General features: G+C 50.4%; 1 protein-coding gene across 1 annotated transcript in view; it reads left to right on the top strand.

The window, feature by feature from the left end:
* Positions 1-468: 468 nt before the first annotated feature.
* Positions 469-15052, top strand: part of LOC116652672 (ubiquitin thioesterase OTUB1) — a 15024-nt gene continuing 440 nt past the window's right edge. Inside the window, exons 1-5 of the mRNA XM_085535479.1 lie at positions 469-551; positions 3934-3995; positions 4132-4230; positions 11281-11399; positions 14903-15017. Of these exons, the coding sequence (XP_085391605.1) occupies positions 497-551; positions 3934-3995; positions 4132-4230; positions 11281-11399; positions 14903-15017 (450 nt within the window). The 5' untranslated portion in view covers positions 469-496. The remainder of the gene's footprint in view (positions 552-3933; positions 3996-4131; positions 4231-11280; positions 11400-14902; positions 15018-15052) is intronic.

The following is a 15052-nucleotide window of genomic DNA, read 5'->3' as shown; positions in this document are numbered from 1 at the left end:
GCGGGCACTGGTTGCTATGAGGAGGGCAGCGACCTGATTGGTTGCTAGGGGGCGGGCAGTGAGCTCATTGGTTACTAGGGGGCGGGCACTGGTTGCTAGGGAGCGGGCAGTGACCTGATTGGTTGCTAGGGACAAGCAGTGGCCTGCTGATTGGTTACTAGGGGCGGGCAGTGGTTGCTAGGAAGCGAGCAGTGATCTGATTGGTTGCTAGGGGCGGGCACTAGTTGCTATGGGGCGAACAGTGTCCTGATTGGTTGCTAGGGGCGGGCAGTAACCTGCTGATTGGTTGCTAGGGGGCGTGTCCGTTGCTAAGGACTTTGATTGATGGACGGGGCGGACCCGTTGCTAGGGGGCGGGGCTTCTCTGTTGCTAAGGGAAGGCTTCAGCCTCCCCAAGGCCTCACTTCCGGCGGGGCGGCCGCTGTCCCCGGAAGTAGTTCGTTCTCAATCACCGGTGACCCGGAAGAACATCGACGGGGCGGGGCAGAAGCGGCAAGATGGCGGCGGAGGTTCCTCAGCAGCAGCCGGAGCCGCTCGGCCCCGATGCGGACGGTAACGGCCCCATAGGAAATAAGGGGGCTAAAGGGACCCCATTGCCCCCCATAGAGACCTATGGAGCCCCATAGAACCTTATGGAGCCCCATAGGGATCCCATTGCCCCCTATAGAGAACTATGGAGCCCCATAGAAACCTATGGAGCCCCATAGAACCTTATGGAGCCCCATAGGGATCCTATTGCCCCCCATAGAGAACTATGGAGCCCCATGGAACCTTATGGAGCCCCATAGAACCTTATGGAGCCCCATAGAAACTTATGGAGCCCCATAGGGATCCCATTGCCCCCTGTAGGGATCCTATTGCCCCCCATAGAGAACTATGGTGCCCCATGGAACCTTATGGAACCCCATAGAACCTTATGGGGCCCCATAGAGACTTATGGAGCCCCATAGAAACTTATGGAGCCCCATAGAAACCTATGGAGCCCTATAGAATCTTATGGGGCCCCATAGAAACTTATGGAGCCCCATAGAAACCTATGGAGCCCTAGAGAGACTTATAGAGCCCCATAGAAACTTATGGAGCCCCATAGAAACTTATGGGGCCCTATAGAGATCTATGGAGCCCCATAGAAACTTATGGAGCCCCATAGGGATCCCATTGCCCCCTATAGGGATCCCATTGCCCCATATAGAGCCCTATGGAGCCCTATAGGGATCCCATTGCCCTCCATAGAGCCTTATGGAGCCCCATAGAACCTTATGGAGCCCCATAGGGATCCCATTGCCCCACATAGAGACTTATGGAGCCCCATAGGGATCCCATTGCCCCCCGTAGGGATCCCATTGCCCCACATAGGGATCCCATTGCCTCCCATAGAGATCCCATTGCCCCCTATAGGGATCCCATTGCCCCCTATAGGGATCCCATTGCCCCACATAGGGATCCCATTGCCCCCTATAGGGACCCCATTGCCCCATATAGGGATCCCATTGCCCCACATAGGGATCCCATTGCCCCCTATAGGGATCCCATTGCCTCCCATAGAGATCCCATTGCCCCCTATAGGGATCCCATTGCCCCCTATAGGGATCCCATTGCCCCCCGTAGGGATCCCATTGCCCCACATAGGGATCCCATTGCCTCCCATAGAGATCCCATTGCCCCCTATAGGGATCCCATTGTCCCACATAGGGATCCCATTGCCCCCCGTAGGGATCCCATTGCCCCACATAGGGATCCCATTGCCTCCCATAGAGATCCCATTGCCCCCTATAGGGATCCCATTGCCCCACATAGGGATCCCATTGCCCCATATAGGGACCCCATTGCCCCCTATAAGGATCCCATTGCCCCACATAGGGATCCCATTGCCCCACATAGGGATCCCATTGCCCCCTATAGGGATCCTATTGCCCCACATAGGGATCCCATTGCCCCCTATAGGGACCCCATTGCCCCCTATAAGGATCCCATTGCCCCACATAGGGATCCCATTGCCCCATATAGGGATCCCATTGCCCCCTATAAGGATCCCATTGCCCCCTATAGGGATCCCATTGCCCCACATAGGGATCCCATTGCCTCCCATAGAGATCCCATTGCTCATCATAGGGATCCCATTGCCCCACATAGGGATCCCATTGCCCCATATAGGGATCCCATTGCCCCACATAGGGATCCCATTGCCCCATATAGGGATCCCATTGCCCCCTATAGGGATCCCATTGCCCCACATAGGGATCCCATTGCCCCATATAGGGACCCCATTGCCCCCTATAAGGATCCCATTGCCCCACATAGGGATCCCATTGCCCCACATAGGGATCCCATCGCCCCATATAGGGATCCCATTGCCCCACATAGGGATCCCATTGCCCCCTATGGGGCTCCCATTGCCCCACATAGAGACTTATGGAGCCCCATAGAGATTCCATTGCCCCCTATAGGAATCCTATTACCCCAGATAGGGATCCCATTGCTCCTCATAGAGCCCTATGGAGCCCCATAGGGATCCCATTGCCCCACATAGGGATCCCATTGCCCCACATAGGGATCCCATTGCCCCCTGTAGGGATCCCATTGCCCCCTATGGGGCTCCCATTGCCCCACATAGAGACATACGGAGCCCCATAGAGATCCCATTGCCCCCTATAGGGATCCCATTGCCCCATACAGAGACTTATGGAGCCCCATAGAGATCCCATTGCCCCCTATAGGGATCCCATTGCCCCATATAGAGACTTATGGAGCCCCATGGAAATCCCATTGCCCCCCATAGGGATGCCCTTGCCCCACATAGAGATCTCATTGGCCCTCATAGATCCTTGTGGAGCCCCATAGGGATCCCATTGCCCCCTATAGGGATCCTATTGCCCTCTATAGGGACCCTGTTGCCCCACATAGAGCCTTATGGAGCCCCATAGGGATCTCATTGCCCCCAAGAGGGGTCTCATTGCCCCCCATAGGGATCTCATTGCCCCCCATAGGGGTCTCATTGCCCCCTCATTGAGCCTTATGGAGCCCCATAGAGATCCCATTGCCCCCTGTAGGGATCTCATTGCCCCCCATAGGGATCCCATTGCCCCATATGGGGATCTCATTGCCCATTGGGGGCTCCCCCCCTTTATAGGTCCCCCCCAACCCCATATATCCCCCCTCCAACCCCATATATCCCCCCTCATATGACCCACATTGGGGCCTCCCCCCCCTTATAGGTCCCCTCAACCCCATGTATCAACCCCCCCCAGTTTCCCCTATAGGAGCTTATAGGGCCCCCCTCACCCCATATCCCCCCTCAACCCCATATATTCCCCCCCCCCAACCCCATATATCCCCCCTCAACCCCATATATCCCCCCTCCAACCCCATATATTCCCCCCCCCCCCCAATTTCCCCTATAAGAGCTTATAGGATCCCCCCAACCCCATATATCCCACCTCAACCCCATATATCCCCCCCCTCCCCCAATTTCCCCTATAGGAGCTTATAGGGCCCCCCCAACCCCATATATCCCCCCCCAACCCCATATATCCCCTATAGAAGCTTATAGGGCCCCCCCAACCCCATATATCCCCCCCTAACCCCATATATCCCCCCTCACCCCATATAACCCCCCCAACCCCATATATCCCCCCCAACCCCATATATCCCCTATATAGGAGCTTATAGGGCCCCCCCAACCCCATATATCCCCCCCAACCCCATATATCCCCTATAGAAGCTTATAGGGCCCCCCCAACCCCATATATCCCCCCCCAACCCCATATATCCCCCCCCAACCCCATATATCCCCCCCAACCCCACATATCCCCCCCAATCCCATATATCCCCCCCAACCCCATATATCCCCCCTCAACCCATATATCCCCCCCCAACCCCATATATCCCCTATAGAAGCTTATAGGGCCCCCCAACCCCATATATCCCCCCATAGGAGTGAACTGTTTAGCTTACGACGAAGCCATCATGGCGCAGCAGGACCGCATCCAGCAGGAGGTGAGTCTCAATTTCACCCCCTTTTATTAATTAACTAACCCCCCCATTAACTAATTAACCCCCCCGTTAATTAATGAACCCCCTCCCCTATTAATTAACCCCGTTAATTAACCCCGGTGTTAACGATGTGCCGCAGATCGCGGTGCAGAACCCGCTGGTGTCGGAGCGCCTGGAGCTGGCCGTGCTCTATAAGGAATACGCACAGGACGACCACATCTACCAGCAGAAGATCAAGGTGGGCACCAGTATGGACCAGTATGGACCAGTATGGACCAGTATAGACCAGTATGGACCAGTATGGACCAGTATGGACCAGTATAGACCAGTATGGACCAGTATGGACCAGTATGGACCAGTATAGACCAGTATGGACCAGTATAGACCAGTATAGACCAGTATGGACCAGTATAGACCAGTATAGAACAGTATAGACCAGTATAGAGCAGTATGGACCAGTATAGACCAGTATGGACCAGTATGGACCAGTATGGACCAGTATAGACCAGTATAGACCAGTATAGAACAGTATAGACCAGTATAGAGCAGTATGGACCAGTATGGACCAGTATAGACCAGTATGGACCAGTATAGAACAGTATAGACCAGTATGGACCAGTATGGACCAGTATGGACCAGTATAGACCGGTATAGACCAGTATGGACCAGTATAGACCAGTATGGACCAGTATGGACCAGTATAGAACAGTATGGACCAGTATAGACCAGTATAGAACAGTATGGACCAGTATTGACCAGTATAGACCGGTATAGACCAGTATAGACCAGTATGGACCAGTATGGACCACTATAGACCAGTATGGACCAGTATAGACTGGTATAGAACGGTATAGACCACTATGGACCACTATAGACCAGTATGGACCAGTATAGACCAGTATAGACCAGTAAGAACCAGTATGGACCAGTATAGACCAATATAGAACAGTATGGACCAGTATGGGCCAGTATGGACCAGTATGGACCAGTATAGACCAGTATGGACCAGTATAGACCAGTATGGACCAGTATGGACCAGTATAGACCAGTATGGACCAGTATGGACCAGTATAGACCAGTATGGACCAGTATGGATCAGTATAGACCAGTATAGAACAGTATAGACCGGTATGGGCCAGTATGGGCCACTATGGACCGGTATAGACCAGTATGGACCAGTATAGAACAGTATGGACCAGTATAGACCAGTATAGACCAGTATAGACCAATATGGACCAGTATAGACCAATATAGAACAGTATGGATCAGTATAGAACAGTATAGACCAGTATAGACCAGTATGGACCAGTATGGACCAGTATAGACCAGTATTGACCAGTATGGACCAGTATAGACCAGTATAGACCAGTATAGACCAGTATAGAAAAGTATGGACCAGTATAGACCAGTATAGACCAGTATGGACCAGTATAGACCAGCATAGAACAGTATAGACCAGTATGGAACAGTATAGACCACTATAGACCAGTATAGAACAGTATAGACCAGTATAGACCAGTATGGACCAGTATAGACCAATATAGAACAGTATGGACCAGTATAGACCAATATAGAACAGTATGGATCAGTATAGACCAGTATAGACCAGTATGGACCAGTATAGAACAGTATGGACCAGTATAGACCAGTATAGACCAGTATGGACCAGTATGGACCAGTATGGACCAGTATAGACCAGTATGGACCAGTATGGAACAGTATGGACCAGTATAGACCAGTATAGACCAGTATAGAAAAGTATAGAACAGTATAGGCCAGTATGGACCAGTATAGAACAGTATAGAACAGTATAGACCAGTATGGACCAGTATGGACCAGTATAGAACAGTATAGACCAGTATGGACCAGTATAGACCAGTATGGACCAGTATAGACCAGTATAGAACAGTATAGACCAGTATAGAGCAGTATAGACCAGTATGGACCAGTATAGACCAGTATAGGACAGTATAGACCAGTATAGACCAGTATAGACCAGTATGGACCACTATGGACCAGTATGGATCAGTATAGACCAGAATACACCAGTATAGAACAGTATAGACCAGTATGGACCACTATGGACCAGTATAGAACAGTATGGATCAGTATAGACCAGTATAAACCAGTATAGACCAGTATAGACCAGTATGCACCACTATAGACCAGTATGGAACAGTATAGACCAGTATAGAACAGTATAGACCAGTATAAACCAGTATAGACCAGCATAGACCAGTATAGACCAGTATGGATCATATATTTAATCCCCCCCCCATTAATTTCATGCCCCCCCCATTTATTTTATTCCCCCCCCATTTATTTCCTGATCCCCCCATTAATTTCCTGCCCCCCATTAATCTCATACCCCCCCCATTAATTTCATACCCCCCCATTAATTTCATACCCCCCTCCCCATTAATTTCATGCCCCCCATTAATCTCATACCCCCCCCATTTATTTTATACCCCCCCCCATTAATTTCATGCCCCCCCATTAATTTTGTGGCCCCCCCTATTTATTCCCCCCCCCATTAATTTTACCCCCCCCCATTAATCTCATACCCCCTCCATTAATTTAATGCCCCCCCCATTAATTTAATGCCCCCCCCCCCCATTAATTTTATGGGCCCTATTAATTACCTGACCCCCCCCCCATTTATTTTATACCCCCCCCATTAATTTTATGGGCCCCCCCCCCATTAATTTAATCCCCCACCCCATTATTTTTGTGCCCCCCCCATTAATTTTCTGACCCCCCCATTATCTCATACCCCCCCCATTAATTTAATGCCCCCCCCCATTAATTTCCTGACCCCCCCATTAATTTCCTGCCCCCCCATTAATTTCATACCCCCCCATTAATTCCATGCCCCCCCCATTAATTTAATGCCCCCCCCATTAATCTCATACCCCCCCCATTAATCTCATACCCCCCCCATGTATTTTATGCCCCCCCCATTAATCTCCTACCCCCCCATTAATTTAATACCCCCCCATGTATTTTATGCCCCCCCCCATTAATCTCATACCCCCCCATTAATTTCATCCCCCCCCATTAATTATATGGACCCCATTAATCTCATACCCCCCCCCATTTATTTCATACCCCCCCCATTAATTTTATACCCCCTCCCATTAATTTTATGGCCCCCCCACTCCATTTATTCCCCCCCCCATTAATTTAATACCCCCCCATTAATCTCCTGCCCCCCCCATTAATCTCATACCCCCCCATTAATCTCATACCCCCCCATTAATCTCATACCCCCCCCCATTTATTTTATACCCCCCCATTAATCTCATACCCCCCCATTTATTTTGTACCCCCCCCATTAATTTCCTGACGCCCCCCCATTAATTTTCTGACCCCCCCATCAATCTCATACCCCCCCATTAATTTTATGGCCCCCCCACTCCATTTATTCCCCCCCCCATTAATTTAATACCCCCCCCCATTAATTTTATACCCCCCCCATTTATTTCATACCCCCCCATTAATTTCATACCCCCCCCCATCAATCTTATACCCCCCCCATTAATCTCATACCCCCCCCATTTATTTTATACCCCCCCATTAATTTTATGCCCCCCCATTTATTTTTTACCCCCCCATTAATTTTATGCCCCCCCATTTATTTTTTACCCCCCCCATTAATTTTATGGGCCCCATTAATCTCATACCCCCCCCATTAATTTAATGCCCCCCTCCCATTAATTATATGGGCCCCATTAATCTCATACCCCCCCCACTTATTTTATACCCCCCCCATTAATTTAATGCCCCCCCCCATTAATCTCATACCCCCCCATTAATTCCATGCCCCCCGTCATTAATTTCATACCCCCCCCATTAATTTTATACCCCCCCATTAATTTTATACCCCCCCCATTAATCTCATACCCCCCCCATTAATTTCATGCCCCCCCCCCCCCCCATTAATTTTATGGGCCCCATTAATCTCATACCCCCCCCCATTAATTTCATCCCCCCCCATTAATTTCCTGACCCCCCCATTAATTTCATACCCCCCCCATTAATTCCATGCCCCCCCCATTAATTTAACCCCCCCCATTAATTTTATGCCCCCCCCATTAATTTTATACACCCCCCCATTAATCTCATACCCCCCCATTAATCTCATACCCCCCCATGTATTTTATACCCCCCCATTAATTTAACCCCCCCCCATTATTTGTGCCCCCCCATTAATTTAATACCCCCCCCCCATTAATCTCATACCCCCCCCCATTTATTTTATACCCCCCCATTAATTTCATGACCCCCCCCCCATTAATTTTATGGGCTCCAGTAATCTCATACTCCCCCTCCCATTTATTTTATACCCCCCCTATTAATTTTATACCCCCCCCACCCAATATTTCATACCCCCCCCATTAATTTAATACCCCCCCCCATTAATCTCATACCCCCCCATTTATTTTATACCCCCCCATTAATTTTATACCCCCCCCCCATTAATTTCATCCCCCCCCCATTAATTATATGGGCCCCATTAATCTCATACCCCCCCCATTAATTCCATGCCCCCCGTCATTAATTTCATACCCCCCCCATTTATTTTATACCCCCCCCATTTATTTTATGCCCCCCCCCATTAATCTCATACTCCCCCCATTTATTTTATACCCCCCCCATTAATTTGATGGGCCCTATTAATTACCTGACCCCCCCCCATTAATTTTATGGGCCCTATTAATTACCTGACCCCCCCCCATTAATTTAATCCCCCCCCCATTAATTTTATCCCCCCCAATTAATTTAATGCCCCCCCCCATTAATCTCATACTCCCCCCATTTATTTTATACCCCCCCCCATTAATTTTATGGGCCCTATTAATTACCTGACCCCCCCCCCATTTATTTTATACCCCCCCCCCATTTATTTTATAACCCCCCCATTAATTTTATGGCCCCCCCCATTATTTTTATACCCCCCCCATTAATTTCATACCCCCCCCATTAATTTCATACCCCCCCCATTAATTTAATACCCCCCCATTAATTTTATGCCCCCCCCATTGATTTCCTGCCCCCCCCCCATTAATCTTATGCCACCCCCCCATGTATTTCCTGCCCCCCCCATGAATCTCATACACCCCCCCCCATTAATTTCATCCCCCCCCCCATTAATTTAATCCCCCCCCCATTATTTCTGTGCCCCCCCATTAATTTAATACCCCCCCCCCATTAATCTCATACTCCCCCCATTTATTTTCTACCCCCCCATTTATTTTATGCCCCCCCCATTAATTTCATACTCCCCCATTAATTTTATACCCCCCCATTAATTTCATACCCCCCCCATTAATTTAATCCCCCCCCCATTATTTCTGTGCCCCCCCCATTAACTTTATACCCCCCATTAATTTTATGCCCCCCCCCATTAATTTTATACCCCCCCCCCCTTAATTTTATGGGCCCTATTAATTACCTGACCCCTTCCCATTTATTTTATACCCCCCCATTAATTTCATACCCCCCCCATTAATCTCATACCCCCCCCATTAATTTAACCCCCCCCCCATTATTTCTGTGCCCCCCCCATTAATTTAATACCCCCCCCCCATTAATCTCATACTCCCCCCATTTATTTTATACCCCCCCCATTAATTTTATGGGCCCTATTAATTACCTGACCCCCCCCCATTAATTTTATGGGCCCTATTAATTACCTGACCCCCCCCCATTAATTTTATGGGTCCTATTAATTACCTGACCCCCCCCCATTTATTTTATGGGCCCTATTAATTACCTGACCCCCCCCATTTATTTTATACTCCCCCCATTTATTTTATGGGCCCTATTAATTACCTGACCCCCCCCCCCATTTATTTTATACCCCCCCCATTAATTTTATGGGCCCTATTAATTACCTGACCCCCCCCCATTAATTTTATGGGCCCTATTAATTACCTGACCCCCCCCCATTAATTTTATGGCCCCCATTAATTTCCTGACCCCCCCCATTAATCTCATACCCCCCCCATTAATTTCATCCCCCCCCATTAATTATATGGACCCCATTAATCTCATACCCCCCCCATTTATTTTATGCCCCACACCACTAATTTCATGCCCCCCCCATTTATTTTATACCCCCCCCATTAATTTCATGCCCCCCCCCATTATTTTCCTGTCGCCCCATTATCTCATACCCCCCCCATTAATTTAATGCCCCCCCATTAATCTCATACCCCCCCATTAATTTTATTCCCCCCCCCCATTAATCTCATATCCCCCCCATCAATCTTATACCCCCCCCATTAATCTCATACCCCCCCCATTTATTTTATGCCCCCCCCCATGTATTTTATGCCCCCCCCATCAATCTCATACCCCCCCCATTATCTCATACCCCCCCCATGTATTTTATGCCCCCCCCCATTAATTTAATACCCCCCCCATTATTTCTGTGCCCCCCCCCATTAACTTTATACCCCCCATTAATTTTATACCCACCCTATTAATTGTATTCCCCCCCCATTTATCTCATACCCCCCCATTAATTTAATACCCCCCCATTAATTTAACCCCCCCCCATTATTTCCTGCCCCCCCCAGGCCCTGCTGCAGAAATACTCATTTGTTTTATGACCCCCCCCCCATATATTTTATGACCCCCCCCATATATTTTATACCCCCCCATTAATTTAATACCCCCCCATTAATTTAACCCCCCCCATTATTTCCTGCCCCCCCCATTAATTTAATAACCCCCCCCCATTTACCCCTATAGGAGCTTATAGGGCCCCCCATTAATCTCATACTCCCCCCATTTATTTTATACCCCCCCCATTTATTTTATGGGCCCTATTAATTACCTGACCCCCCCCCATTAATTTTATGGGCCCTATTAATCTCATACCCCCCCATTAATTTAATGCCCCTCCCCCATTAATTATATGGACCCCATTAATCTCATACCCCCCCCCATTTATTTTATACCCCCCCATTTATTTTATACCCCCCCATTTATTTTATGCCCCCCCCATTAATCTCATACCCCCCCCATTAATTATATGGACCCCATTAATCTCATACCCCCCCCATTAATTTAATGCCCCCCCCATTCATTTCATACCCCCCCATCAATCTTATACCCCCCCCCATTAATCTCATACCCCCCCCATTTATTTTATGCCCCCCCCCATGTATTTTATGCCCCCCCCATCAATCTCATACCCCCCCCATTAATCTCATACCCCCCCATTAATCTCATACCCCCCCCATTAATTTACCCCCCCCCATAATGTTGCCCCCCCCAGGCCCTGCTGCAGAAATACTCGTACATCCGTAAGACTCGTCCCGATGGGAACTGCTTCTATCGCGCCTTCGGCTTCGCCCACCTGGAGGCGCTGCTGGGAGACAGGCAGGAGCTGCAGCGGTGGGTGGAGACCCCCCCCCAAATTAAAGACCCCCCCCAATTAAAGACCCCCCCCAATTTAAAGACCCCCCCCATTTATAAGACAGGCAGGAGCTGCAGCGGTGGGTGGAGACCCCCCCCCAAATTAAAGACCCCCCCCTCATTTAATGACCCCCCCCCAATTAAAGACCCCCCCCTCATTTAATGACCCCCCCCCAATTAAAGACCCCCCCCTCATTTAATGACCCCCCCCCAATTAATGACCCCCCCCCAATTTAAAGACCACCCCCCCCCATTTATAAGACAGGCAGGAGCTGCAGCGGTGGGTGGAGACCCCCCCCAAATTAAAGACCCCCCCCCAATTTAAAGACTCCCCCCCAATTTAAAGACCCCCCCCAATTAAAGACCCCCCCCAATTAAAGACCACCCCCCAATTAAAGACCCCCCCCCAATTAAAGACCCCCCCCCCAATTAAAGACCCCCCCCCCAATTAAAGACCCCCCCCAATTAAAGACCCCCCCCCAATTAATGACCCCCACCCAATTAAAGACCCCACCCAATTAAAGACCCCCCCCAATTTAAAGACCACCCCCCTCCCCATTTAAAGACCCCCCCCTCCATTTAAAGACCCCCCTCCAATTTAAAGACCCTCCCCAATTATAGGCCACCCCCAATTAAAGACCCCCCCCCCCCAATTAATGACCCCCCCCCCCAATTAAAGACCCCCCCCCCAATTAAAGGCCCCCCCCAATTAAAGACCCCCCCCCCATTTATAAGACAGGCAGGAGCTGCAGTGGTGGGTGGAGACCCCCCCCCAATTAATGACCCCCCCCCCCCAATTAAAGACCCCCCCCAATTAATGACCTGACCCCCCCATTTAAAGCCCCTATACCCATTTAATCCTAACCCCTCCCGATTTAAACCTGAACCCCCCAATTAATGACCCCCTCCCCAATTAAAGACCCCCCCCCAATTAAAGACCCCCCCAATTAATGACCCACCCCAATTAAAGACCCCCCCCCAATTAAAGACCCCCCCCCAATTAATGACCCCCCCCCAATTAAAGACCCCCCCCCAATTAAAGACCCCCCCCAATTAAAGACCCCCACCCTCATTTAAAGACCCCCCCGCAATTAAAGACCCCACCCCAATTAAAGACCCCCACCCAATTAAAGACCACCCCCAATTAAAGACCCCCCCCCAATTAATGACCCCCCCCAATTAATGACACCCCCCCAATTAATGACCCCCCCCAATTAAAGACCCCCCCCCAATTAAAGACCCCCCCCAATTAATGACCCCCCCCCAATTAAAGACCACCCCCCAAATAAAGACCCCCCCCCAATTAATGACCCCCCCCCAATTAATGACCCCCCCCCCCAATTAATGACCACCCCCCATTTAATGACCCCCCCCATTTAAACCTGATTCCACCCATTTAAACCTGACAGCCCCATTTAAAGACCCCCCCCAAATTTAAAGACCCCCCCACATTTAAAGACCCCCCCCCAATTAAAGACCCCCCCCCCATTTAAAGACCTGACCCCCAATTTAATGACACCCCCAATTTAAAGACCCCCCCCAATTAATGACCCCCCCCCAATTAAAGACCCCCCCCCATTTAAACCTGATCCCCCCCATGTAAAGACCCCCCCCCAATTTCAAGACCTGACCCCCATTTAAAGACCCCCCCCAATTAAAGACCCCCCCCAGTTTATAAGACAGGCAGGAGCTGCAGCAGTGGGTGGAGACCCCCCCCCATTTAAAGACCCCCCCCCCATTTAAAGACCCCCCCCAATTAAAGACCCCCCCCGAATTAATGACCCCCCCAATTAATGACCCCCCCCAATTAAAGACCCCCACCCAATTAAAGACCCCCCCATTTAAAGCCCCTATTCCCATTTAATCCTAATCTCTCCCCATTTAAACCTGACCCCCCCCAATGTAAAGACCCCCCCAAATTAAAGATAAAGACCCCCCCCAATTAAAGACCCCCCCAAATTAAAGATAAAGACCCCCCCCATTTAAAGACCCACCCCCATTTAAAGACCCCCCCCAATTAAAGACCACCCCCCATTTAAAGACCCCCCCCAATTAAAGACCCCCACCCAATTAAAGACCACCCCCCAATTAATGACCCCCCCCCCAATTAATGACCCCCCCCCAATTAAAGACCCCCCCTCATTTAATGACCACCCCCCAAATAAAGACACCCACCCAATTAAAGACCCCCCCCCAATTAAAGACCCCCCCCAATTTAAAGACCCCCCCATTTATAAGACAGGCAGGAGCTGCAGCGGTGGGTGGAGACCCCCCCCATTTAAAGACCCCCCCCCAATTAAAGACCCCCCCCCCCAATTAAAGACCACCCTCAAATTAAAGACCCCCCCCCAATTAATGACCCCCCCCCCAATTAATGACCCCCACCCAATTAAAGACCCCCACCCAATTAATGACCCCCCCCCAATTAATGACCCCCCCCAATTAATGACCCCCCCCCTAATTAAAGACCTGACCCCCATTTAAAGACCACCCCCCCATTTATAAGACCCCCACCCCAATTATAAGACCCCCATCCCCATTTAAAGACCCCCCCCAATTAAAGACCCCCACCCAATTAAAGACCCCCCCCCAATTAATGACCCCCACCCAATTAATGGCCCCCCCCCAATTAAAGACCCCCACCCCCATTTAAAGACCCCCCCATTTAAAGACCCCCCCCCAATTAAAGACCCCCCCCCAATTTAAAGACCCCCCCCAATTAAAGACCCCCCCCCCAATTAATGACCACCCCCCATTCAAAGACCCCCCTCCCAATTAAAGATCCCCTCCCAATTAAAGACCCCCCCCCAATTTAAAGACACCCCCCCCCATTTAAAGCTGACCTCCCGATTTAAAGCCCCTATTCCCATTTAATCCTAACCCCTCCCCATTTAAACCAGACCCCTTCAATTAAAGACCCCCCCCATTTAAACCTATGCCCCCCCCCATTTAAAGACCCCCCCATTTAAACCTGACCCCCCCCATTTAAATCCCCCCTCCCCATTTAAACCTGACCCCCCCATTTAAAGATCCCCTCCCCATCTAAAGACCCCCCCAATTTAAAGACCCCACCCCCCATTTAAAGACCCCCCCCATTTAAAGCTGACCCCCCCATTTAAAGACCACCCCCCCATTTAAACCTGACCCCCCTCCCCATTTAAAGCCCCCTTCCATTTAGAGACACCCCCCCCATTTAAAGACCCCCTCCCCATTTAAAGACCCCCCCCAATTAAAGAACCCCCCCAATTAAAGACCCCCCTCCCAATTAAAGACCCCCCCCATTAAAGACCCCCCCCATTTAAACCTAAGACCCCCCCCCCATTTAAACCTAAGCCCCCCATTTAAAGACCCCCCCCCATTTAAAGACCCCCCCCCATTTAAAGACCACCCCCCATTTCAACCTGACCCCCCCCCCCAATTTAAACCCCCCCCCCCATTTAAAGCCCCCCCCCCAATTAAACCTGCCCCCCCCCCCATTGTAGCTTCAAGGAGATCTCAGCCCGCAGCAAGGACGAGCTGGTGGCACAAGGATTCACGAGTTCACTATTGAGGACTTCCACAACACGGTGCGAATTGGGGGGGGGGGCTTGGGGGGGTGTGGGGGGGGGGATTGGGGGGGGCTGGGGATCTCT

Source organism: Coturnix japonica, unplaced genomic scaffold, assembly GCF_054131305.1.
Source record: "Coturnix japonica strain WE unplaced genomic scaffold, WE-NBRP24 Scf124, whole genome shotgun sequence".
Lineage (NCBI taxonomy): Eukaryota > Metazoa > Chordata > Aves > Galliformes > Phasianidae > Coturnix > Coturnix japonica.
Note: the sequence above shows the minus strand (reverse complement) of the source record. Positions and strands in the feature narration are given on the sequence as shown.